Source organism: Knufia obscura (genome assembly GCF_036327395.1).
Source record: "Knufia obscura strain CCFEE 5817 isolate CBS 148926 chromosome Unknown scaffold_16, whole genome shotgun sequence".
Lineage (NCBI taxonomy): Eukaryota > Fungi > Ascomycota > Eurotiomycetes > Chaetothyriales > Trichomeriaceae > Knufia > Knufia obscura.
The window spans coordinates 488,765-514,962 of NW_027042702.1; the positions used below are offsets into that span (position 1 = coordinate 488,765).

Sequence of the window (26,198 nt, forward strand, 5' to 3'; positions counted from 1 at the left end):
AAGCTGGCCAATCATAACCTGACATTTAGCATATCACTCATATCCTTTTGCGCATCCGTAGTACGGTGCGTTATAAGCTCCGAAACCTGACAAGCCCCTGATTCAAATCTCCGGAGTTTCTACGATACCCGTGTGTTCAAAACAACATCCGATACTCGCTTGACGAACTCTTTTCCACAATTCAACGTCGTGCAGGTCAAAAACTGACCAAAAATGAAGCGGCTATGTCGTGAATGTGGATTGAACACATGACCTCCAGATAGCGAGAACCGAAGTAGACTTCAGTCTGGCGCCTAGAGATGTGTTAGCAACTGTTGCTCAGATGCCCACAGAAGATGGCGACGTACTCTCCCAACTGAGCTATCCCGACATTTCAATCGTTGAGTCAAGTTGACTTGACTTATAGCTTGTGCTTGATTGTTGAAGCGAAATTTGATCAATGTGTTACATAAACCTTGCAAAGCTTGGCCCGAGAAAGCACCTAAACCGCCGAACAGGCGCTCCAAACAGGTATAGTCGCCAAATTCTCGTAGCTCATGGATCCGTGAACAAGCTCAGATCCGGTGCCATAGTCCCCGGCATTGTTTGGTCATAACTTCAACTCTCTCTCTCCTTGAGACCCACGACAAGAACTACTATCTGTTGTAGCATATTTATCCATCAATTCTTCTTAGCTACTTTTACAATGTTCGAGCCAAGCAGGTTCAGTGAGAAATGAGCTGTGGCGCCTACTTTAGGGGTAGTGGTATTTCTTGCCTACACACCACAGAATGAAACACCACAGTGAGTCTCCTCCGGCTCTCTGCCTCCCAGTCTCTGTAGGACGCCCCTTAAGTACGTGCCGGGCCATGATATCCGACCATGGGTCTGGAACGCAAAGCACAAACTCTAACTACCGCCATGATGCCCAATTATTGGCTGGCAAGATTTTCGTCCCTTATCGTAGGCGGTAAATGACAGAACCACGTCATAACCCTTGCCGAAAACATGGTTTGGGAGCCGAAGTAGATCTACTTCTCGTATCACTCGCTAATCGCTATACTTGTATGGTTTTTCAAGTAGTCTCGGAACTGTTGTTCTAACCTGCATTGTAAGAGCCGTGTCTCTTCAGATACATACTCATGTTGTGGACTCTCTATGTCCAACCTACAGAGCATACCTGTCGGCACAGATGACTGGACTGCCCTGCTGCCGGATACCGAGCACGTTCGTTTCTTTAAGTCTCGTAACTGGTCCGAGACATTATTAGGCCCTCTCAATACTTGGGGGTTGGAAATCCGACTCTACACACTTCATGCCTTTGCAGATGCTCGACCTGTGTGTCTCTGGTGGTAATCTCTTCCTAGGTCGCAAAAAGCATCTCATCATGATTAACCAATTTTTAGGGGCCCCTCCAGAATCGCCGTGTACAATGAAGCATATGTCCCTCATGCAGGAGAGAAGCATCCTGCAGCTATGGGTAGACGGTTTCAGGATACCTTTCCCGAGGTAGCTCACAACATCATGCCGGTCTTTGCGCAAGCCGACGCAACGAGAAAAGCAGCACCAATAGTTGAACTGCCACTGTACCTTAAGCGGAACCATTTCCTTGAGGAGTGCTTCTTTGATGGAAGCTTGGTGCCAGTGCTATTGCAGGATGGCACGGTTGGTGGTATATACAATTCTGTTCAGGAGGTTACCAGGCAAAAGCTGAGTGACAGGCGAACGAAAATGCTTAATCTCATCTCTGGATCAGCAGATCGACAGACAAGCACAAGTGTGTACGCACACATTGCAGATTGCTTGAGCACCAATACATTAGACATTCCGTTCGCATTACTTTGGCAAGTGGAGAACGAGTATGATGACGGCAACCACGAGCTTACTCAGATTGACAGTCTAGGATTTCCCCGAGATGCTAAACTCAAGCCTCAGTCCGCAAGGCTTCATGATAGCACGGGATTCATGCCTTTGCTCCGTGCCGCGCGAAGTCAAGCTACTACCACGGCATTTGACAAGGACTGTGGGAACATAGATTGGAATGATGTTCAATGGGCAGGGCACGGTGAACAATCTCAGTTCTTGACAACACTTCCTCTCTTGAGCACGGGACGACTTCATGGTTTTCTTCTCGTGGGCAATAATCCTCGACGACCAGTCAACGAGCAATACCATCAATTCATGTCCGATCTCCAGCGTCACGCCACCTCAGCCGTTGCAGCAACGATCGGTGCCGAAGAAGCAATGAAGAGAAATCAAAGACTTCAGGAGCAACTACTTGAGAGCGAGCGTCAGATCAGGTATATGGCTCAGCATTCTGACATTGGTATGATGCAGCTTGCACTAGATGGTACTCTCATATGGGCAAATGAGCACTACCACAAGGTCATCAATCAGCAGGATCCTACCAGTCCACGGCAAACATTCATAGCCGAAGACCAGCTCCTGGCAGGTGATCGCACGGCTGCTATGACCGCATGGCAGCAAGTTTTGCAAGGACAAAAGGCTCAGACAACGGAATTACGCCTCCAGCGAGAATACTCACCTCCCGTTGGCGACCGCATTCCGGTAACGATCCTCTTGTCAGCGTTCCCATACATGGAGATGGGACAAGTCAAATCCATTATGGCTTGCATGACTGAGGTAAGCCGGTTGAAGTGGGCAGAGTCGTGGCAAGCACAGTTGGCCCAGAATGCCAAGGAAGCGAAAAGGCAGCAAAGCGAGTTCACAGACGCTATCTCGCATGAAGTCAGAAATCCACTTTCTGCCATCTTACAGCTTGCCGACAGCATTGCTGAGTCCACAAAGGGGTTGGAAGAGCCCACCATCCAAGACTGTATGAATCTTTTAGACGAGAACGTCGAGGCAGCGCGGACAATCCTTAGTTGTGCAAACCATCAAAAGCGCATCGTTGACGATGTATTGACGCTATCGAGGATGGACTATGCCTCAATACGTCTTTCACCAGTCCCGACACATCCAGAAAGTCTCGTCCAAGATGCTATGCGAATCTTCGAAGCCGAAGTTGCAGCCAACTCAATATCACTACATACGGTTCAAGACCCATCGATACAGAAACGTGTCCCTCATCAGGTTATGTGCGACCCGTTACGAATCACGCAAATCTTAGTCAATCTACTTTCCAACGCCATCAAGTTTACCAAACAAGAAACTAGGCGCTCCATCACCGTCACATATGGTGCCACAGAATCCAGCCCTCGTCGAATGTTCTCTCAACAGGTTGAATGGGCTCCCCAGCGCCGAATAGGAGAGGATTCTATATTGGGGTCTGGATGGGGCGACGGCGAGGCACTGTACCTTACATTCACCGTGGAAGACACAGGTCCAGGCATGACTCCGGAAGCATTGACTCGTGTCTTTAATCGGTTCGAGCAAGCGACTCCCAGGACATCAACGAAATACGGCGGCTCTGGACTTGGTTTGTTCATCTCGCACAGCCTGACAGAGAAGCAGGGCGGTGAGATCGGCGCCACATCAATTCCTGGACGTGGTAGCACGTTTGCTTTCTACATCAAGGCACAAAAGACCAGATTAGGTAAAGTGCAACCGTCGAACGGCCTATCCGTGAGCAACGATCTCGAGCAGCCCGCATTTCCCGAGAACGGTGAATCTGCACCTGTATCCATACCACCCCACAATCGCTCGAAGAGAGCCATCACAGCACCGTCCAATGCATTCCATCTGCTTCTAGTTGAAGACAACATCATCAACCAACAAATTCTCCGAAAACAGCTTACCAATGCTGGCTGTACAGTGCATGTCGCGAATCATGGTGTCGAGGCTCTGAATTTCCTCCGTACCAGCTCTTTATGGGGTGAAAACCATGGCCAAGGTCCACATCTGGATGTGATATTGATGGATTGGGAGATGCCTGTCATGGACGGACTTACCTGTACTCGAGAAATCCGATCTCTGGAAAGCTCCGGACATTTCGCAACCCGTCCTGAAGTGATCGCGGTTACAGCCAATGTTCGGCCGGAGCAAGTCCAGATTGCCGAGGAGGCTGGCATGGACGCATTGGTACCGAAACCTTTTGTGGTATCCGAATTACTCCAGATGATTGCGAAGCGACTGAAGAGATGACTGAGCTGCAAGGAGCGGCTCCCACAATATTGTGAGCGTGCCAGTAAATCATTCAAAGTCTGGGAGAAAGAACTTACCAACATCGTGGAGGAAAAGCAAGTTGGAATATGGTGGACCCTCGATAACATGGCGGCCTCCCAACAGCCCCGGTCACTCGGATATCAGCACACTGCTTCGCGACATTAGTCTTTCGACTTGTCGCAGTGCCGACATTAATGCAGGATAAGCACAGGGTCAACAAAACACAACGTATAAGTGCCACAACAGCTACAAGGGCATCCGTCGTATAGACTTGCCCTCTGTAAAGCTCGAGGCCAGTCGAGTTGCGAGAAGAACCGCATTCTCCATGCTATATTCAAGAGCACGATGTCGCCGAGTCGGTACTGCACCTAGGCCCCTACTGTATTGGTCGCCACCAACCATTTTTTGGCCCAAAGCCCACGGTCTCCGCCAGATTCGGAGGCACTGGGAAGCACTGACTTCGTAAAGATCATGGCAGACATATGCTAGCCATTTGTTCAATCAAGTCGAATTGAGAGTCTTCCTTGAACACGTGGACATCAAAAATCTTTTCTCGGACGTTCACCTCCGAGAGTCTGCCGTTAGTGTTTACACCTGCATCCACTTTCACAACAAACCTTCTAGAATTCTTCATGTTTGAACCACTAGCTTTGTTGTGGAAAGAGCCTCATCGTTTTGCTCTGAAACACACTGTGTCAAAATTTGCGACTGCGACGCGTCTCGAAAGGAGGCGACGGCATGTGCAAGCCAAATTTTCCCAAAGATCGGAGATGTAGCGGGTCAAGAAGAGCATTTAACGTAATAAATCCCAAGAATGATGTTCAGGCCTCAGTAAATGGTCACAACGCCATGCTGTGAGAGACATGTGGTTTTTAAAATACATGGATTGGACGACCTTCGAGATGCCAGCTTCAACACGTGGCTTCCGTGTTACAGAACTTTTGTTAACAGCGACAAAGAAGATCTCGGAGCCGTCTTCAAATCCTTGGCATAGTCTTACAGCCGAAAGGCTTCACTTTCGTCCGAAGTTCTATCCTTGCTGCCAAGACGGAAATAAATTCAGAAGAAACCTGGCGAGGACAAACGCTGCTTTGTGCTACCAATCGGGTTTAATCAAGGAATAATCACGGATCTTGTGGACGCCCGCGTCCGTGTTAAGTACGTGGTTGTTTCGTATTATGCAACCTCTTCTGCACTCACTGTGTACGGAGAGCTCGAAACGATGTCGAGACAAGCTGGATACGACACGCTCGCATCGAAAGTCAGATATCGTGCTATGTTGCAGTCGAACAATCAACTGTTTGAATACTCGTAAGGCACGACTTTCCTGTCGGAGGAACGCGCCCTTCAAAGGGCGGCATTATTAACGTGTGACCGAAAGAACAAGTTAGCCGGGCTTACGAGATGGAAGCCTGCGAAGGCCGAAAGTTCTCTGTGCCTTGTCGGAAATTGACAGACACGCTTTATCAGCGAAGCATACGATTGGCTGGGGAGGACGCGCAAGCTTCTCGGCATGAGTCAACTCAGGTTGACTGGTCATGATGCTAAGCACGGATCGCATCAGCAGCCGCCCTTTTACGCTGTTAACAGTCATAATAAGCTTTGCGCCTTACCTCCGGTTGATGTCGTGATTGTGCGATTACTGTACACGGAGCACCACTTCGTAATACATATTCACCATGAATCCACTACCGCCATCCACCATGAGAAGAATTCTTCAAGACAAATCCTTTACTTGCCATCCAACAAGTAAAATTTCACAAAGGAAAAGCAGGCGGATTCCACTTCCACAGAAGTACAGCCTACATAACACAAGCGCATCGCCGCGAATCATACGCTAGAAGACCTTCTTGCATTGCATCTGCATCCGTCTTGCAAAACAAAAGTGCCACTTTCCAAACTAGGTTTCTCAACCGCTCAAACACCTAGCGGTGAAGCCTAAGAGTCACACCGTGATATATCAGTGCCGGAGATTCGTCTCTGGTTCCGCTTTTCTTCTTTCACCGTAAACACACACACAACAATGTCGGCCATGTCGAGACATCTATCGAGAGAGCTACCACTCACCAGAGAACTATCAATCGAGGAGACGTATTCATTAGCCAGCCTAGCGAGGAGAAAATCAAATTCGAGTGCTTCAAAGACTGATCTACGGCAACGTCTGGGCACAGCACAGCTGCTAGAGGCATTAGAAGATGTTATCAGGAATTCACCACCGCCGAGTCCCCAACAGTCATGCCTAAAGCCGACGACATCACAACACCACATCCAATGGGCACAACTTGACACGCCGAAACAAGAATCGAAACCAGAAATTGATGAGTATGGCTTCGCCTACACAGACTACGATGACGACGAAGACGACAGTCTATCACTCTGCAGAACAGTCTCACGCAGTTCTTGAAGCAACGACTTGAATTCTTGATTTCAGCGATTTCTAGCGAAAAGCAAGCGGTTCTCTTCTCAACAATGATACCCCAAAATGGTTTCCATGGATTCATGGTACGGCGTTATGGTCTGAGATAGACTCTCATGACGACAGATTTGTTTCGGCTTCACGTCAAAAAGATACGAATGCAAGAGGGGAAGATCACGGCGATCAATAATCGGATGGACGAAACAGCACCAAACTCGGCTTTCAGGCATGAACACAAAAGCAAAAGCAGCGGTGTTCGCTCCGTAAGCGACGCTTATCTACGAATACGATATGCAAATTGTGCATACAGTTTTGGTCTTGGCTGCAGTGGGACTGGTGTGGCAGATCTCCACGTCACGAGTGCTTAGAGGCGTTCTCTGTGTGCCGTGGAACAGGAACCCGCGGCTCTGCGGCAGCACCTCCCGATTGATCAGCCTACAGCATGAGTGAAGGAGAAGGGCAGAAGGAAGAAGGTTTCGAGGCTGATGATTAACGATGATGACAAGATATTCTTTCCGGCGGTTTGATGGTAATATAGTTTTGCGTGGCCATGCTGCCCTAGCAGACATGATGAGATAGCCTGTGGCTTCTGAACCGAGGCATCGAAAAACAATGAAGACGGTGTAGATCTTCTACCTGCGTATTCCTGTCACCTGGTCGTGCTTGTACCGTCTCACCGCTGCCCTGGCAGGACTGTTGTCGCTTAAAATTGCTGACTTGAACATGTCGAAAGTTCGGGTTCTCGGCCTGCTGGCAATCCATGCTCCGGTGCCCGCGGTCAGCGGTAAGAACATGATTTCGCCGCCCGAGCAGACACCAGTCCCCATGTATTCTGGTCGCCGACTACGACAAGACGCTTATGCGCACGAGCTCACGGTACTAGTGTCGACCATGCAGTCTAGTTTAGGAACCTGGTTGCCTGGTGCCATCAACTCATCCGGGTTCGCATCTTCCCGACGGTAAGGCCACTAGACTGACTACGCCAGGCAGCAAGGCTTTCGATATTGAAGTTGACTTCCCCAGGTGCTTCATAGCAACAACCATAGACAACAAGGAGTATCATTCTGCTTGGAAAGCAAGTCGTTCTTTCCTGTCCGCTTCTTCGCGCTCCTTTGCTGGCTCAAGACACTTTTTCCAAACTCTTTCGGCGCGTGCATTGTGTAAGACTCGACGTTTCTTCTGGCTGAATAAAAAAGGAGTGCTCGTCAAAGCGACCAACACCACCATTTGATACTTGCCCATGGCCATGGCGACTACAACACCCCTCCTCCTCCGCCTAGCCTACCTAATCGGCATCATCGCAATCCTCTACCCAACATGGCAAATGCTCGAAAACTACAAATCAAACTTCTACATCTTCAACCCGCGCGACATGAACATCCTCTTCCAAGAAGCCCTCACCCTCCACCCAAATTCCACAGCAGCAACAATAAACCACATCGTCACCTCTCTCCAACAAACCCACGGAACCCGCCACATCACCGCGTCCCCCTTCCCAGATGATGCCAGCATCCAATCTGGAGTGAGTCCATACGAGGACGAATGGGTCTTCAATAACGCTGGTGGTGCGATGGGGAGTATGTACCTTATTCATGCGAGTATTACGGAGTATTTGATTGTGTTTGGGACGCCGTTGGGGACGGAGGGACATACGGGGCGGCATACGGCGGATGATTATTTTCATATTTTGGAGGTGAGCTTGTCCCCCTGTCCCTGTTCACGCCTACTGCCCAGATGCTGCTTGTCATGCATGTACCCTCTATCCCAAACTCAAACGTCATGTGTTGCTGGGAGCCATGACAGAAGCTACATCTGACACGTTAGCACTGTTACATCCTGCGCACTACTAACCCCACCACCAGGGCGAACAATGGGCCGCCCCATCCCACACCCTCCAAATGGAACGCTACCCCAAAGGCAGCGTGCACCACCTCCACCGCGGCACCGTAAAGCAATACAAGATGCACAAGGGGTGTTGGGCGCTTGAGCTGGCGCAGGGATGGATACCGGGGATGCTTCCCTTCGGGTTCGCGGATAGCTTTAGTAGTACGTTGGATGTGTATACGCTTTGGAGGACCGTGTGGATTACGGGGAGGGAGATGGTGAGGAATTTGGTGGCGGGGAAGATTTAGGCGGTGGTGAAGCGCGAATAATCGGTAAGGGTATGAGTTTGGATGTAGGCGGCTCCGGGATCTGAGGTGGATACCATCAGGAGGATCATGTCGCTGCAGAACAGGTACAGCGTCGAGTTGTTTACAAGGTGAGGCGACTGAGTATTGGCAGTTTTGTATCAAAAGGTGTGATGCGGAAGCGGTGGAATATCAAAGCCTTTGATTCAACAAGCCATCTCAGCCTCATGGTTCTGGGCTCCTTCCGCCGATAATCTATGTATTCATAATTCATGATTTCATCAGCCAGTCGACAGCTGTTATTCTTGCTTCACAAAGGCATCCACTTCTCCGAGCCTCTCATGAATAGTGCTCGTCTCATCGCGAACACCATACCAACCTGTCTGCCCTTCTAGAGCTTTTTGCGGCCTCCGAGCCTATCTTTACCCTCATAACTGTTTATGTCCTCCCCAGACATCACACTAGCCCTTCTCTTCTTGATCGCCGCCTCCCTCTCCAAGAATGCCGCTTGCTCCACGCGGCTCTTCTTGAGGTTGACGAAGAACGCTAACAACAGTAGACTCAACAGTGTCAACCCGAACAGGAAGTAGAACGGTAGGCTGTTGTTTCCGCTCGGCGATGCATCGATGATGGCCGACGACACTATCGGACCGATGAAGGCGGATGTCTTGCCCATAATGCTGAAGAGGCTGAAGAAGAGGAATTCTTTGCCGCGAGGTGTGACTTCGCTGATCATGATTTGGGAGTAGCTGTACCAAGGACAAACGAAGAGGCCGTAGAAGACCTGATAAAGCCAGAATTCCCAAACGTTGTGAAACCCGAACTTTTGAGTCCAGATACCAATCATGCCCCACCCATCAAGGACAAGAATTCCGACCATGACTGCGTTAAACATGACTTTCGTGGAGAGCTTGAAGCGTTTCTGAATGGTCCAGAAGCCGAAGATACCGATCAATTGCGCGGCAATACCGACGATGAGGAGGTAGGTCAGGGTAAGTGTATTGTATGCAACGACACTGTTTTGGAGTGTAGCAATGACAGTGACAGTTGTGTTAAGAGAGTCTCCAAGGAGGCTGCTCATGTTAGCGATATTTACTGCTGGGACCGCCTGAACACTCACAAATATCCTACCAAGTAAAGTAGTGTCTGCTTTAGTTCCCAGATTTGACAAACTGCTCTCCACAATGTCCATGGTAGCACGGTGATGATATTGAGTCCGGCCGGAATCTTCTGCCCAGGCCTCCTCTTCTCAAGCACAAACCATGGAATGGCCAAAACGATCCACCAAGCTGTGCAGTAAGCGATAAGCACACTCAAACCCCAGTCATTGTTCGCCGTGCTAGCATTCACGTCCAAGGCGAACAATATCCCGACCAATATTGCGAGAATAATAATTTCTCCTGCTGACTGCGCGATGAATGCCACGTTGGAAATCCTGTTCCTTTGCATCATATCGTGAAAGTCATATTCATCCCGATCAATCTCTCCAGCCTCATATTCTTCTGCTTTGATCCGCATCTCGGGAGTGTTCCGCGCCAGCCCAGGGAACGCCGCCGTCCAGAAAGTGATACACCTGTATACTGTCAGCAAGCGTAGAGAGTGCAACGAATTCAGGTGTCTCCTACATCTGGTATGCGATCAAGCCTACCATATACAATCCTACACCAACATGCCATTTATTTTCCGTATGCACACCCAACCACCCAAAACCCAGTCCAAACGCAACGACAGACCAGAAGATCAAGATCCATGGTCTCCAAGATCCATAATCTGCGAGACTGCCCAAAAGCAAGAACAACACGACCTGTATTGCAAAACTAATTCCATTGCACAGTAATACAATAGAATTGATTGTCCTGCCTCTTCCGAAGAAATTTAACATGCCGCTGTCCCCGCCTGCTTCGTACATGAAGTTCTGGAACGATGTGGGTGCGAAGTTGAAGAGGGTGAGGCCGTTATTGCCGACGTAATAGAGGTAATACGCGATGGTTTCCCACTTTCCGGTCTCGTATCTCGGGTCGAACTGATCGGGCGCGATGGGGCGAACATCTTCGGGGGTATTCGCTGGTTCCAAGAGCTCAGGCTCCGTGCCTTTCGCATCCTCGGCTTCAGGGTAGGCGGCTGAGGCTGCGATGCCCGCGTTCGCGACGGACATGATGGTGTTGGTGAGTGGTAACTATGTGGTATAGCTATGCCTCATATGCGGTATCGAATACTGCTAGTAGTCAGAGTTATGATACGTTCTGCGCAATCAGGTCCCGTCAAAATCCATTCTGTTGCAGAGAATCAATCGATCATCAGCTGCGAAAATTCGCAAGTTTAGTAGTTTGCTGAAGATCATTCTTTCCAACAAGGTCCTGCCCGCTTGGTAGGATGCGGCAGGAACGATCTAGCCGTGCTAGGGACACTAAGTAGCTACAGCAGAAGATGTTATTGGCGTGCGATGACAACAGGTTCAATACGCGTGGGTCAGCGATAAGCTTCTGAAGCTTTCATGTGGCTGTGATAGAAGCTTCAGCTGGCCGGGCGGAACGGATAATCGTGTGACCGAGTCTCGGTACTACAGTATCTGAGATGCGAATGTCATTTTCTAGATTCGGCCGAACTTTCCGCCTCTACTCACCCGACTCAGCACTACCATTCTTACCATGCGATACGCGATGCAGGGTACCGAGCTCTCTTATACAAAGCCCATGGAGCCAGTCTATCGTAGTCACACGCTACATGTTCAATGGAATTCTTCCATGTTCGGTCCGTGCTGCTAAGCTTCATAATCTCTCTTGGGCGCCATGCTGATAGGGAGAATGCTCGAATCCTTCTTGAGCCATATCACAATATACGCGGCTGTACGCATACAGCTTAACAGTCTGTTCACATTGGACTTCAGCATTCGTCCTTGACAATGCCGGCAGCTCAGGTCAAGAGCACATTGTTGCTACTACCCATTGATGTGCAACAGCCTCGACCGGGTACTGGAAAGCCGGCAGTATCAGACGCTTTGTTCGACATGCATCTTTTTGCGGGTCACAAATATCGACAGTCTGATCATGACTCCGATGCGATTGCTTTCAGCTACTTACTCCATGCCTGACTGTAGGGACCTTTACATACAGGTCCTGTTCCTTCTTCACAGTGTCTGCGTATAGTACAAGGACGACATTTATACTGACCCTCGCCACGATCGTGTGGCCTTACATGCAAGCCACTGCGCGTATCCTATTGCATTCTGCTGGGGTTTACACAAGGCCTACTACCCGAAAAGGGAGCCAGGTAGCATGTTGACATGATGAAGACAAAGGGTTAGGTCGATCATTCCACCATTTCGACGAGCTTGTTGGTAGACAATGCACTTGGACAGAGGAGGTAATGTACACAACCTAACAATAACTCTTTCTACAGTACTGCCAGCTAACAACAAACTTCACATCAACGAACGAACAATGCAGCCACCATGCAGGCTGACAGCCTGAAGGTATATCAACTCACATGTGCGAATCCCGGACACCCTACCCTGCATCGTTCTGATACAAGTGAACTGGCTATCTGAAACCACAATGGGTTTTTTCAACCGCCTCTTCAGCAGCGACCACCACGAGCAGGTCTCCGGTCCCCAACGCTACGCAAGCACAGGCCGCCGAATCCGCCCCGTAGACCACGATCCCCGAGAATGTGGCCCCAGAAACGCCTACAGATTCGTCCCAGGCGGACAGAATGACTACACACCTGAAGTCGTCTCCTCCCGGTACAAACCCCAAGAATTCCCACCTCCGCCAGCTCGATCACGGTCTCGGAAACGATCAAGGTCACACGCCCATGAACCTACCCACACATACGGCTACCCCGACACAGACTACATCCAACCCCGCGACCGCCTGCACCGCAACCAGCTCTGGGAAGCCGAAGAGCGAGAACGCAGCAAGGCAATTGACCTTGCATACCGAGCGAGAGCTCACAATGCGAAATGGAGGGCTAGGGATGCGCGTCAACCTAGCTGGCCATTGGACTGGCCGAGTATGAGCTCGAGTAGTCATGTGCCGAGCTCGAGCCGACGGCCAAGCACAAGGCGTAGGCGTGAGACGGACGTGGAGTGGGAGTATGACTGGCCGAACCGGGATTCATGTGCGGGCTTGCCGAGTCGGAGTGGGAGTGGGCGGTCGAGGAAGGGGTCGAGGGGATACTGGTAAGTAAAGAATCACGAAGGGAGAAGTAAGGAGCATAAGGTAAGCAGGCAAGCAATTAGGACTCGTTTGATGAGACATGCTGAGGTAAGTCAGGTATCGCGGAACGTTTTCGGCTTTCTCTGTATCAGGCTATTGCCAGAGGACGCTCGTCCGAACTGTACTCGTAGGTCAATCACGTCAAGTGATAAGTATGTCCAGCCAATTCTGTTACAGACAGAACTGTAGAAGCAATTGCATTTAAGCCATCCCCTACGGCCGGGAATTAACACATGATTCCAACATCCTTCTCCAACGTGTTTCGTGACTCAAGGTAGCCTCTAGCCTGATCAGTGCGATATTGAGTCGCCTGCACATGAAGCTAAGTAGGAGGTACTGCATGTAACACAGTAGAGTATAAGGATCCGGGTAGTACAGTAGGGTTCGAGAGCACCGACGAGGCAGTGAAGCTTCAACAGCTTGGGACAAGGAGCTTGGTAGCCGCTATAGACGCGTCGTCGGGCATCTCCAGGTCCGGGCGGTCTTGTCCGCCACCTGCCTGCCAGACTGTTCGGGCGCAGCAGCATCGTTATTTCTCTGGACGTCTACCTAGCGAAGAATCATCAGTGGCATGATGTTTTAAGGACAGTATCATGATTTCTACCAGTAGCATGCGCGTCGAGACAGTGCCATGTGAACAACACGCATTTATCGGTACGTTGCAAAAGGCAAGAATAATTCATATTGGTCATTGTCGAAGAAATCAGTTGAATAAATTATACCTCCCAGAAATCATACCTGACCAGACTCGATTCTACAGCATCAAGCCACCCACCAGCAATCCCTATAATCCCACCCCCCATCTCCGTCTCAAATACCCCTCCGTCCACTCAATCGTAGTCCGACTCTCATGCTTAAGCAGTCTCCGTATCTCCTTAATCCCCTTCTCCGTCGTCCCATTCTTCTCCAGACTCTTAGCCATAAGCTCATCAATCATCCTCACCCCAGCCGGCGTTGGACCCCGAAGTGTCCCGATATACAGCCAGCTGCCCTCGTCGGATGTCTCAGTCGGATCTCTAGTCCTCGTGTTCAGGACGCGGAGGCCGGTGTGTTTAGGTTGCAGGAGGTTTTGGGCTGCGGTGCGAGGGGCAGGTTGTGTGGTGTAAGTTGGCGGTGCGGTGGCGCGGGTGGGTGCTACGGCCATGGAGTCGAAGCGGTTGGGGATTGCGTTGTTGCGGTGCGATGGCGGTGGGTACTGCGCTGACTGTGTGTGGGTTGGCTGATACTGTGGTGCAGGCCCATACTTCTGGCTCAGACCTCTGATCAGAGCCTGGTTTGCGACGCCGTGATTCGGCACTTGGTGGTCGAAGGCGTGAAGGGTGGTGACTGGAATTGGTGATCGACCTCGTTTTGTCTGTTCGTATGGTGTTGAAATCAATGGGTCTGTTGCTGGTGTCGAGGCAGCCGGTGAGGTTGCATTCGTGCTCTTGGTCTTTGAGCGCGTGGTTGAGAAAGAGAACGGGTTGGAGAACTTCGATGACGGTGTTTGTGTCGAGGAGCTTGAGATGTGCTGCTGAAGCGGTATGACTGGCGCAGCGTGCTGTGGCGGGATCAGCTGTTCATGTTCATGCTCGGATATCGAGACAGGGTATGGCAGGGTGGTAATGCTAGATCTCTTTGACCTGGCGGACCCACGTCGCGAATCCCGTCGAGATAATGGTCTGTCACCACTAGACGAGAGCGAGAACCGCCTCAGCATAGACGCCCCAAGTGATGGCACAGGCGGAGGCGTCGAAGTTGGCATCGGTGGTGTATGTGATGGTGCTGGAGAAGGCGTCGTAGGCACCCACGCTCGCTCTCGAAGGTACTCTGACACAGCGGTGTGCTTGCTTCGACTCAGATAAGGCTCCGGTGTCGATTGTCGTGTTCCGCCTGGAGACTCCGGTACGTTATCGTCTTCCCATTCCTCACTTGCAGCTCGACGGGCTGCTTCGTCCAGCGATCGCAGTGCATGCGGAGTAAGAGGTGTCGGTGCGGATGTCGCTAGGTGTGCTGGTATAGGAGGAGGTGCATATGGGTTCGTGTAGCCAAGAGGTGCATCATACGACACTGAAGCCTGCGAGTACCATGATGAGCGCGGCCGTGGCTGCATATGTGGTGTTAGGACTGGCTCTGGCCCACTGATGGGCACAGGCGATGCTTCCCCTGCTGGAAATGATGCATTGCCCGCGGCTTCAGGCCTAGCGATGTTCGCTGGCCGAGACTTGCGTCGTAGACTAGGGAGAGGCATTGTGGTAAGCGTTTGTATTTGCTTTTCTGTATCGTTGGACTCACTGCTTGTTCTTTAGCTGGCGTGAGGGTGTCTGAGTGATAACGCCTGTGACAAATGGTAAGCAATGATATGAAACTTTGTCAAAAGCAAGCACGCTGGTTGAAAACCGGAAGGTAGTTAGATGATATGTCCTTGGGACAAAGCAGTTAATTCCTTTGCAGGACAAGGTTCGTTGCGAAATCATTGTTCGTTTCCTTTCATAAACCTCAAACTCCTTGCTAATGATAGCAGCAACATGCGCTGCGCCATAACCAAGACACAAAGAACGCCTAGACCAACAGTCTCTCAAACAAGGCCAGAAATCACTCTGCCTCATCGATGGCCGGTCGAGCCGAACTGAACGCCGAAATTAGAAGGTCGTGAGTCGTGACATCTTCATCAATCCCAATATTGACCTAGACCTCCTCCATAGTCCGACAACTCATTTGTCGTGTCTGTCGCTTCCTTGCATGTCGTAGCTCATCTCCAATCTTCCTTGCGTCTCGCCATTGTTCTTCGAGGTTACTCATCCGTATGGCTGCCATGACGCAGAACACGCCAGCCCTGAATTTCTGAATTGGTGCCAACTTCTGCTCGTACTTCTTACGATCAATGTCGATGCCCATCTCGCGTAGTATACGCAAGTCAACCTGGTTGCACTGCATACGCATAGCGTCACTGTTCTCGAGGTATGTCTTTGACCAAGCAAGATCCTTCCTCATGCGCTCTTCGCGACGACATTTTGCCTTTAGCCACAGCACTTCCTTCATAAGACCTCGAATCTGCTTCTCCAAAAGGCCATTATCTTCTTGAGGACCAGCAGTCAGCCTCTCAAGCATGCTCTCGTACCGTGACTGAACAACGTCAAGCTCTTTCTCCACAGTCTCGGCTCTCTGGTTGGCTTGCATTCGCTCTTCCCTAAGGCGAAGCAATTCAGATTTCATGCGGAGAGCGTCCTTGCTGCGGCCAGCGATCTGAAGAGTAACGTTCCGAGCTTCGTCTCGTTCACCACGTAGTCGCTTGAGCTCAGTCCTGAGATCCAGGCTGTCGTCGCGTCTGGTGGTATTTCTTGTCGCTTGTCGAGCTTCGTTGCGTTCTTCTCTGATTCGAACCAGATCTTTTCGTAAAGTCTCCACGAGCTCATTCTGGCTTTCCAGCTTACCAACAAGCTCATCGATCTCGTCCACCTTGGATTCCAGCTGAGCTTGCAGAACAGCTTGTTGTGTTTCATCTTGAGAAGACTTCCGGGAATTTCGTCGCAGTTGTTGATTCTCCTCGCGCAGAGACTTTAGTTGAGCTCGAGCATCGAAAACCTCTTGTCGCAATTCGTTGATCTCGCGTCCACTGTTGGACGAGACTGATGATGTAGGAGATTTGGCTTTGAGCTCAGCTAATCGAGCTTCATGAAGTTGTCGCTCGAGGTCGTTGAGCTTCATCTTCAGATCTCGATTCGACGACTTGAGCTCAGTCTCTCGCTTGGTTGCTGCAGTCTCATTCTTACGCGCTTCTCCTAAATCATGGCGAAGACCAGAAATATCGACGCTAGGAGAAGACACCTTCCGAGATTGGTTTTCGAGCAGATCTTCGAGATCTCGGATCCTTGTCTCCAAACGATGAATTTTGTTCTTGGCTGATAAGATCTCCTTGTCTCTGCCGTCAGATGAGACGAGCTGCTTGTTGCGTAGGCTGTCTAGCTCTGTGTTGAGCTTATGTTCTTCGGCCGTTGCTCGCTCGATCTCAGCATCAAGCTCCTCCTCAAGTTCTCTATTGGTCTGCACCAGAGTATCTCTCTCTGTGCGGACCTTCTCGAGATCACTTTCGAGTCTTTGTCTTTCTCGCTTGAGCTCTCGTTTCTCTTGCTGCAAGTTGAAGGTATCATCGTGAGCCCGATTTTGCTGAGCTTTTTCGAGTTGTGCTTCAAGGTCGTCACGTTCAGCTTCCGCGGCTTGAGAGGCTCGCTTCGCAGCGTCAAGCTCAAGCCTCAGACTAGCTAGGGACTCTTGTACGTCAGCCTTCTCTTTCTTTAGCCTAGCAAACTGTGCATCCGAAGACAAAGAAGACTTTTGCTGAAGCTGCTGTACCAAATCGTGTTCCTGCTCGATATCTGCCTGCAGCACCTCGATCTCGTCCTCAAGCTCTGTGATCTTCTCTTTCAACAATGCCTGTTCGCGAACCGAGATGCGAAGCTCTTCTCTGGCATTATTGAGCTCTGATCGGTTGTCCTCAGAAGCAGTGCGCTTTGCAGCTAGATCTTGATTGAGCTCTTCGATTTGTCGGCTAAGCACTTTCTCTTCCTGCTGATGTCGTTGTTTCTCGCTCTCGAGAGCCTCTTGCAATCTCATCTCTCGACCAGACAAGGTTCCTTGAGCATCGTTCAGCTTATCGACCGTCCGCTGCAGACCGCTTGCCTTCTCCTCAGCCTTACTCTTTGCTGCCTCCATCGTCCGTCTTTCAGCGGCCCAACCTTCGACTTCGGTGGCATGCTGCTCGTCTCTCGTGCTTGCCTCTCGGTGAAGGGTATCTATCTGATCAGTCAGATGGTCGAGCTCGTTGCGGTGTTGGAGTCGCAGCTGATTGTCATTTTGCGCAGCTCGTTGCTTCTCTTGATCGACAGCTGATTCGAGAGAAGAAATGGACTTCCGGGTCTTTGCGAGGTCATTCTGTAACTGTGCTGATTCGGTCGTCAATGCATCGTGTCGAGTCTGGAGCAAGTCCTTCTCATCAGTCTTGATCAATAACTCCTTGTTGACTGCTTCGACCTGTTTTGCCATGTTGTTGTACTTGCGTTCGAAGGTCTCGCTCTTTTGCTGAGCATTCTCGAGCTCTTGCTGCATGTGACGGAGGTCGGACGAGCCTTCCTTCTCAGCATGTCTCAGTCGCTCCTGTAGCTGTCGCTCACTCTGCGACTTCTCCTCCAAAGACGATTGAAGCTCTTGGAATCGTTCTTTCAGGTCGTGGTAATCATGCTCAAACTTGGCGGCTCTTTCTTCCAATCTCTTACTCAGACCTTGCGGCACAATTGATTTGTTAGCTACATCATCTTCGAGATCATGTAGTGCCTCTTCTGCTCGTCGCTGCTCCTCCTCAGCACTTTCTCGCTCTTCTTTGGCTTCTTTCGCTGCAGCATTTGCTTTCTCCAAATCGTTGCGAAGGTGCTCGATCTCCTGCCGTGCATCCTCTAATTCTTGGTCCAGCTCAGCTGCGGCATTTGCATCCTTGTTTGTATTTGACTTGAGAGCATCAATCTCATCTTCACGCTCGTCGAGCTGGCGGTCGCGTTCTCTCAGGTCTGCTTGAAGATCTGCAACCTCGTCTCGTAGCTTCTCGGTTTCTGAGTCGTTACTCGATCGCACCTTATCGTACTTTGCGCGCAGCTGGTCCAGCTCTTGGTCCTTCTGCTCTAATTCTGACTTGAGGTTGGCCATTTCGATGCGGAAGGTCTCGTCTGCCTTCTTTTGCCTGACACGTTCCCTGTATTCCTCTAGCTGTCTCTTGTATAATTCAGCATCTCTTTCTGCCTGGACGATGGTCTTCTTGAACTTGTGTAGCTCTCTTTGCATGGTGATCCGGTTGACTTTCAGGTCTGTATTCTCCTTTAAGGCAGCCTGATTGAATTCGCCGCCTCTTTTCGACAAGTTCTCCTCAAGGAAATGTATCTTCATCTTCAGCCCAAAATTCTCCTTCTCGATCTTGTCGATGATATTCTCCTGCTCGCGCAGAGTCATCACGTTGCCGTCATTAACGACCGCTCCATCCCGAGTCGGTAGCTGAGCAAGTGGTGTACTAGCCACGCTGCTGCTGACGTTCTGAGGCATTGGCGTGTAATCATTTCGGCCGACCGAGCTGCTTGTGTGCTCAGTAGCGATGTTCGAGTCGTCATATCGTGGTAGACCGGGCGTGTTGTTGCCAGGCGTGTTCGATGCACCACGCCGCCTCGCTGATGCTGACAATCTTTTCGAGATGTTCGTTTTCGCGACGCTCTTTAGCAGAGGAGTAAATTCTGCTTTTCCTCGAACCTGGTTGCCATTCGGTAGCAGCTGGAGAGCGCCGCCAGCTGCTGGAGTACGTAAGCCATTTCGACCTCCCTTCAGCAACACGTCGCGGTCTTTTGGCACAACGAAGGAGGCTTCCGGCACCAGGTCATCGATGTCGCCAAAGCCGTCAGAGTTAATTGATACGTGTGTCGCGTTCGGCGTGCCGATGTATTTGTGAGCCATGGTGGCTATGTTGGTGTATGGTATGCAAGCCCGAGTGCCAACATACGAGCGGCCAGAGGTCTCAAGAGCAAAACAATGTAGACCAAAACATGAGAAGCATGAGCAACAGATGCAGAAATGAATGCAGAAGATGGTGACCGGGGGGGTTTCTGCCAAACATTCAATGTTGACAAAGTGCCCTGATTCGGTTAAGTTTAGTGGATATCGAGCCGTATTAGCGCCCAATGCTCTGGGCAAATGCAGCAAACATTCTATCGTCATAAGAAAATCGTGTCCAATCATTTATCCTTGCCACGCTTGCGAGGCTTGCCCCAAAATCCGTGATAGATTTCGAGGCGTCGAATATGATTACCGTTGAATGAACTGACCACCTCTGCCGCTCTTCTTCGACCCCTCGGAGAGAGCATCTTGCAAAGTACAATGGGTTCCACCGAAGAAGATATTGCTTGGCTAAAATCTACCTTCCACCCCATCCCCAAACCTGCTCTGCCCGACGATTGCATCGAATACTCAATGTATGTCATCGACTCGAAGCTTGACCAGAGCAATCAATCCGAGTTGAGATTACAACTCAAGGAGATCCAGAAACATGCGAACGAACTACAGAAGCAGTGGCTCAATGACTATATCTGGCAACGACAGTCCTTCAACCTAGAACTGCTTAGAGAAAATGGTGAGGTCTGTGTTCCCATGAATAAGAACAGCCAAGACCAGTCTAACATGTCTGCAGACGTGAGTTTCCTCCAAGGCAGAACAGAATATGGCGATTCGATTGAGGATGAATGGGTCATAGTATGGCTCTTGTGGGAGCTGACCAAGAAATTTCCGAACCTATGGGTGAAGTTGACAGACTCGGACGGAGAGTTCTTGCTGATTGAGGCATCTGGTAGCCTTCCGGCATGGCTTGAACCAGATGTAGCAGAAAATAGAGTCTGGATCAATGCTGGTCAGCTGAAGATCATCAAGCCAGGTGGCAATTCGAGGTCGTCGAAGCGGACAGACGAGAAGCTTACCCTTGAAGAGGCGCATCGCATCGTCACTTCCGAGCCAAAACGCGTTATGCATTCCAACAGTATGCAGGAGGACGCCTTCTACCGTCTGCGAAACTATCCTGCTCAGATCAAGGACAACATGCATCATGCAATTGTCAAGCTACCGCGCAAGGTGGCATATCTACTGTCACAGAAACCAGCGTATGTTGCGCCTGCCATCGAAGCATTCTACCTCAGAGACCCAATATCACTCAAGCCGTTACAAGCGAAAGATGCCGCAGACAAATCAACTTTTCCTGCCAGAGACCTCGTCGAACTGAGCGTCAAGTTCCCACGCGTGGCCTACGCCCAGATAAGGTCACAGGACTTTCCGATCCTGGACGCTTGGAAGAGCACAATGCCTTCACCAGGGGACCCCCAAGCTCGAGCACAAGCCGAGACAGGTATGAAATTGACATGTGGGTTCGAAATGCTACTATCAGATTCACAACACCAAGATCGACCGCATGTGCGAGAAATGAACTTATTGCTCGAAGACCTTGAGTCCGGTGACGCGAGTCTGCCGTCTGACGAAGAGCTAAGCAAGCTTGAGAAACGAGCAGACGACGAAAAGTGGATGGACATCAACCTGGAAGACCTGCAACAAGAACTGGATCGTGGCAAGGGTCAAGGATCAGGTACCAGCAGCAAGAAACCAGAGTTCGGAGACAAAGCAGCGCAGGAGAATTTGCAGCGCATCGTGAAGCAGTTCGAATCATTCTTGGGTGACGACAAGATGGGTGACCATGCGTCTGGCTTGTTCGATGAAGGTGATTCCGACACTGACGATCTCGACGATATCGATAGCGATGACTTGGAGGAAGAAAAGGAGGGAGACTTTGGTGAGGACGACTTCAGTAAGCTCATGCAAGAGATGATGGGCCTACCTCCCGAGGCAATGAAAGAGGTTATGTCAGGTAAAATAGATGCGCTGGAGAATGGTGCTGCGCCGCAGGCTCCGCTTGTGCCAGCGTCCTCGTCCAAGGCAGGAAAGCAGGTAGAAGAGCTGAGCTCGGATGGAGAAGAAGGTGATGATGAGGAGATCGAGGAGCTCATGCGGAGGATGGGCGTTGAGTTGAAGGCTTCGGGGGCTCTTGATACGGAGTCTTCGGAACCAGGGAGCAGTCGTGCTGTTGAGCATGGCACAGAAGATGACGAGGTTGAGGAAGTTGACACATCTGACGAGGACGAAGACGACCCAGAGTATCAGAAGAAAGAGGAGATAGCCAAGAATCTGCTGGACAGCTTGCGGGCCCAAGGTGGTGCAGCTGGACCAGCAAGCAACCTGATGGCATTGATGGCGCAGCAGTATGCAGAGGACGAGAAGCAGAAGAAGGGCAAGAGTACTGTCTCAAGGAAGTGAGTGAAACAAGATCAGGAAAAGAATGCCACACGGGTACGGGCTGCTTTGAGAATTTGGGGCGACAGTCCGCCTCCACCAGGAATGTCAACGTAACTGCACAAGTAGCCAGGACAATCGCTGGCGTACCCTCCCAGATGCGGTATCAAGATATTATGAACGTCTCTGGGTTCGTGAAAGGATCGAAATGCACGAAATCAAAGTTCTCTACCGATCGCTCTTCACGAGTGACTGGCATGCAAACGAGGCTTGGAGTGAGCAGTCGGCTACTGATCTGCGTCAGGTCTTCGAAATGTCGGCTATACAATGTTCTGTCTGGTGATCCGAAGCTTCGATCTCGCAGCCACTCGAAAGCTTCGGAAGCTTATCGCGGAGTCCACTTCCATCCCATGCGCACCCGACCCTGCTGTCATCGCACACCAATGACATCTTTGCTGTCGCTGTTTAGTGTCGCTAGATCTATTGGAAGTCCGCGTCGCTGGAATGGTCGGGGTCGGTGTATACATCTTCAGCGAAGATGTCGTCGTCGTCGTTCTCGTCGAGCTTTGCTTTCTTTGCCAGCTTATTTGCGGTCCATCCGCGAGGCTTTTTGGCCGCCTTCTTACCCACACTCCCCCCACCCGCAGGCCCCACCGCCTTTACCGCCGAATTCGGCTTCTTCTTCTTCTTCGCTGGTGTGTTACTTGTTTTTTCTGAAAGAGGCTGTCTCCTCTTAGGGGCCGGGGCGGGGGCGGGCTTCTTCTTCTTCTTCTTCTTCTTCTTCTTCTTCTCCTTCTCCTTCTCCTTCTCTTTCTCTTCTTCTTCCTCTTCCTCTTCTTCCCCCTCTTCTTCCTCCTCGGCATCCCTCTCCGCCTTTCTATTCGCAGACTTCTTCTTCGCCGCGCCTCTGGGAATATAGGCCTCCGCCAGCGGCTCCAGGGAGGACTCCCGAGCATCGTCGCTCGAGTGCATTATTAAAGCCTCGAGAATCGAGACCGGCGAAACAACAGGAGAGGAAAGGACGGGCGAGGCGGGCGCGGGCGGAGCGGGCACCGGAGGGAGCGGCACGCCGTCGTCTTCGGCCCCTGGAAGCGCCAACGAGAAAACAGAGTCGACATCGAGGACTAGACGTATGCTATCTACGATTAGCATGACGCTTCCACACCTACCGCAGCAATGATGATGCTTCACTTACGACTCCATAGCTGATTGTTGATGGAGGAAATAGTCTACGGCACGGGCGCGATCTTCTGGATTTTGTGGGCATTCCTTCGCTCCTTCCCAAGCTACGATGTTCAGCTCAGGGAAGGAACGACTTGAGCCAATAGGTCAACCACGGAAGCCATCGTTACACCTAATTTGGTATACTGAACCCCTAACCATTTCTGCTACTGAAGCATGATGTCTTGAATCGTGAACCACGAATTAGACTTTCGGTCTTTCTACAGATCTCAAATTCCTGGCGATACCATGGGAGGTCGAGACACAAATGAGTTCAGTCTCAACAACATCATATGGCGATCTCAGCGCGCATCGATCCATATCTCCTCAACAATGTTCTCGCCGTGAAGCCTTTCGACATACGTCAGCCACAATTTTCATGAAGCAGTTCATTCTCGGCAGATCGCAAAGACGTATCGGAACATGGAACGAAGTAACCCAGAGTTCACAAGACGCATGTGGGAATAGTGTACTGGAGATGGAGAGAGGTATCGTGCTAAACATGACGACACGTTGAGGAAGTGATAAATATCTGATCTTGGAGCAGCAGTGTACCGGCTATCAAATGTCTCTCCATGCCGCTGAGACGAAACATCAGGCGTCATTTTGCAATATTTTGGCATGTGTAGCTTACAGCGCTCCGCTATCTACATTAGACCGTTGACCTTAACCATTCGCTTCGTAAGACCCTGCCATAACATTGTCGTTTCCAAGAATGGCTTCCTTCTGTACAGTGTAACTCCGTAAGCTCTATCGTTGGACATAGCCGACCCTCTATGGAGCCACGGTGTCGTCCTCATCCGCTTCTCGTTCTTCTTCCCCAAGATACAGAATTCGAGGGCTGATCTTCTCGAACTTCAGTGGGGTTTGTGCCTTGAAGTTGAGAGCCTTGACCATAGCAGCAGTGAAGTCAGGGACATGTGTCCAAGAGCATTGCAGACCGCGATAATAGCAGAACTCACACTGATCTGTGAGCTGGCCATGTTCGTTAGTACGACGACTACACGTGAAACCTGAATCTGATCCACCTCGGAAGTTGTCTCCATCGTAGCGGCTCGCGATGTAGCAGGCATCGCATCTGGAGGGTGGGCCACCAGCACTATGACCGTACTTGCCAGGGATTCCTCTCCAGCCTCGCACCTGCCAAGTACCTCCGACATTAAGGCACCCCACGTCAACCATCTCTTTCACAATTGTAGCTGTAGACTTAAGGACTACTTTTCTGAACATCCCGGTCGGTGGTGCCAGCTCCTGGAGCTTGACGGTCTGTGTAGCATGGTTGAAAGACAGCTCCTTAATGCGAGCGAGACCACAATCATAGTTCCATCCCTTGGGACTGAAATGTCGACGTGGTTGGAGATACCGGATGATGGCCATAGCTTGATTGTACTTCACCATGGCACCTGGATCGGTGGTCGGCTCGAACTTCGTTACCTGGTCCGCTTGCTGGAATGTCTGCCACCATTGCCCATCGGGGTCCTGCCATTCGACCCTCAGTGCAAGACTGTTAGCAATATGCCAGTCTGACGGTCCGCCCAGATCAGGAAGTCGGGCCCAAGGAATAGGATGTGGACCATCAAGCTGGATCTCCCAGATTGGGTACAAGATAGTTCCCTGAGGCGGATGCTTCTTGTTCCTCTCGAACATGATCGACGGATGGGCGGAACCTTCACCAACATATCGCCACATATTCATGAAACTAGTTTTGAAAGTCTTTGAGTCAGTATATGTCTGCGCCAAACCCGATCGATAGTACACTTCTTTCACACCAGATTGCACGACTTTGATCCAAAGAGTCTTCTCATAGCCACGAGGTTCAGCGATAGGCGAGCTGTAGTTGAGACCTTGACCGACACCAAAGTTTGGACGTTGGCAGAGAGCAACAAAGCCTAACTCCTTGAAGACGGCGGCAGCGATGTCCACCAAGGTATTGGCCTGCTCTCTGCGCGTAATACTTTTGACGGCTTCTCGTACATTGTCTTCTGGATCAGTCGACGATGCGCTGCGCTCGACTTTTGCGACATACATCTCGGGGACATAAGAACCATTCATCAGCATCAGAGTCTGCTCCGCTAGCAGATGGGCGTCGGCATCATCTCTAACCATCTGGCATAAGACATACATTGTCATGTTTCTCGCCTCTCGACCCGATTCATTCACTGAGCTAGGACCAGTGTAATTGTTCGCGTCCATTCGGTGGCCATGGAGCCGGTTGAAGAAACTGTCTCTTGTCATGCCGGTGTAGAACTCTGGCCGTCGCTGTGGGTCATTCTTGAAGTCTGATGTGACTCGCGCATATTGCCCAGTTCGTGTCTCGGCATCAGTGACAGGCTTGAGGGCAGATTGGAAATCTCGAATTGTTTTGGTGTCGTTGGCGACGATCTGAACGTACTTGCCGTTCAATCTTCCAATGAAGGCTTTCAAGAACTTTTGCCTCCGAGTGTCATCGTTAAGCAAGTTGCGGATGCCGTCGCTCATAAATGGCAGACTTGTTTGTTGATTCTTCATTGCAGTGACCACGGCTACGATGGTTTTCTCCACAAGGTTGTTCGGTGTTATCTCAAGTCGTGAATAGTCGATACCAGAAGAACTGATCGTAGGAAGATCGTGCTGGATGCGCAGGTCGCCAAATCTTCGAGTGTGATGAACCTGAACTGTGAAGGTAGGTACAGATCCCTGAATCTTCTTTCTAGGAAGCCAGACCTTGATCCATCCATTGTTTCGCTCAGACAACACCTTACCTAGATCGCCACGCTTGATGCTGATACAACCCAAGGAGATGTAGTGTGCATTCGGTGTCCAACTCTGAACCGCCGTGCATGGGAAGTTCGTCTCGGAAGGTTGCATGGCCATTGTCAGTGGACGGTCCAGTAGGAAGATTGAGGTGTTTGGTTGAGTGAGTCGTGTAGGATCTGCGGTGCTTTGGGGGAGACTATAGATATGATTGCAACAGATGGAAGGTTAGCAGGAAGAGAAGAGGAAGAGCTTCTTAAGTAGCTCAGAAGATTCTGCGTTTGCGCCCGTCGTCGTTTGCAAGCTCAAGTGAGGAGACGGCTGTTTCTCTGCCATCAATAGCATTTGACACAGTGCTCACAACAAAGCATATACTTGCTGTTATCGAAGTACATGTGACAGCTCAAGCAGTATTCCGAGCCACTTGACTCTGCCTAGTAGCAGGAAACAGATCAGCTGTGAATTGCAGGCAGTGTCCACTTGATCAGATAGTGAGAAGCAATATACCACATCCGAGTAAGCTATCAGGCATCCTCTAGA

General features: G+C 50.6%; 10 protein-coding genes and 1 non-coding gene across 11 annotated transcripts; 5 read left to right on the forward strand and 6 right to left on the reverse strand.

The window, feature by feature from the left end:
* Window positions 1-225: 225 nt before the first annotated feature.
* PMZ80_010261 lies at window positions 226-370 on the reverse strand. The gene has a single exon. It is a non-coding gene; the product is annotated as a tRNA-His (tRNA).
* A 1,085-nt stretch (window positions 371-1,455) lies between these two features.
* PMZ80_010262 (uncharacterized protein) lies at window positions 1,456-4,083 on the forward strand (the record flags this gene model as incomplete). The annotated part of the gene is made up of 1 exon (XM_064878652.1): window positions 1,456-4,083. The coding sequence occupies one exon, from the start codon at window positions 1,456-1,458 to the stop codon at window positions 4,081-4,083; it is 2,628 nt and encodes an 875-aa protein (XP_064725731.1).
* A 2,044-nt stretch (window positions 4,084-6,127) lies between these two features.
* Window positions 6,128-6,508, forward strand: PMZ80_010263 (uncharacterized protein; the record flags this gene model as incomplete). Its single annotated transcript, XM_064878653.1, has 1 exon — window positions 6,128-6,508. The coding sequence occupies one exon, from the start codon at window positions 6,128-6,130 to the stop codon at window positions 6,506-6,508; it is 381 nt and encodes a 126-aa protein (XP_064725732.1).
* Window positions 6,509-7,766: 1,258 nt separating this feature from the next.
* Window positions 7,767-8,652, forward strand: ERG2 (C-8 sterol isomerase; the record flags this gene model as incomplete). The annotated part of the gene is made up of 2 exons (XM_064878654.1): window positions 7,767-8,213; window positions 8,383-8,652. The coding sequence occupies 2 exons, from the start codon at window positions 7,767-7,769 to the stop codon at window positions 8,650-8,652; spliced, it is 717 nt and encodes a 238-aa protein (XP_064725733.1).
* Window positions 8,653-9,040: 388 nt separating this feature from the next.
* On the reverse strand, window positions 9,041-10,804 carry PMZ80_010265 (uncharacterized protein; the record flags this gene model as incomplete). The annotated part of the gene is made up of 3 exons (XM_064878655.1): window positions 9,041-9,722; window positions 9,770-10,222; window positions 10,557-10,804. 3 exons carry the CDS (start codon window positions 10,802-10,804, stop codon window positions 9,041-9,043), a joined length of 1,383 nt encoding a protein of 460 aa, XP_064725734.1.
* A 1,399-nt stretch (window positions 10,805-12,203) lies between these two features.
* On the forward strand, window positions 12,204-12,833 carry PMZ80_010266 (uncharacterized protein; the record flags this gene model as incomplete). The annotated part of the gene is made up of 1 exon (XM_064878656.1): window positions 12,204-12,833. One exon carries the CDS (start codon window positions 12,204-12,206, stop codon window positions 12,831-12,833), a length of 630 nt encoding a protein of 209 aa, XP_064725735.1.
* An 817-nt stretch (window positions 12,834-13,650) lies between these two features.
* PMZ80_010267 (uncharacterized protein) lies at window positions 13,651-15,096 on the reverse strand (the record flags this gene model as incomplete). Its single annotated transcript, XM_064878657.1, has 1 exon — window positions 13,651-15,096. The coding sequence occupies one exon, from the start codon at window positions 15,094-15,096 to the stop codon at window positions 13,651-13,653; it is 1,446 nt and encodes a 481-aa protein (XP_064725736.1).
* Window positions 15,097-15,533: 437 nt separating this feature from the next.
* Window positions 15,534-19,334, reverse strand: PMZ80_010268 (uncharacterized protein; the record flags this gene model as incomplete). The annotated part of the gene is made up of 1 exon (XM_064878658.1): window positions 15,534-19,334. One exon carries the CDS (start codon window positions 19,332-19,334, stop codon window positions 15,534-15,536), a length of 3,801 nt encoding a protein of 1,266 aa, XP_064725737.1.
* Window positions 19,335-19,754: 420 nt separating this feature from the next.
* On the forward strand, window positions 19,755-21,728 carry PMZ80_010269 (uncharacterized protein; the record flags this gene model as incomplete). The annotated part of the gene is made up of 1 exon (XM_064878659.1): window positions 19,755-21,728. One exon carries the CDS (start codon window positions 19,755-19,757, stop codon window positions 21,726-21,728), a length of 1,974 nt encoding a protein of 657 aa, XP_064725738.1.
* A 456-nt stretch (window positions 21,729-22,184) lies between these two features.
* PMZ80_010270 (uncharacterized protein) lies at window positions 22,185-22,907 on the reverse strand (the record flags this gene model as incomplete). The annotated part of the gene is made up of 2 exons (XM_064878660.1): window positions 22,185-22,839; window positions 22,900-22,907. 2 exons carry the CDS (start codon window positions 22,905-22,907, stop codon window positions 22,185-22,187), a joined length of 663 nt encoding a protein of 220 aa, XP_064725739.1.
* Window positions 22,908-23,699: 792 nt separating this feature from the next.
* On the reverse strand, window positions 23,700-26,170 carry PMZ80_010271 (uncharacterized protein; the record flags this gene model as incomplete). The annotated part of the gene is made up of 2 exons (XM_064878661.1): window positions 23,700-25,857; window positions 26,166-26,170. 2 exons carry the CDS (start codon window positions 26,168-26,170, stop codon window positions 23,700-23,702), a joined length of 2,163 nt encoding a protein of 720 aa, XP_064725740.1.
* Window positions 26,171-26,198: the final 28 nt, after the last annotated feature.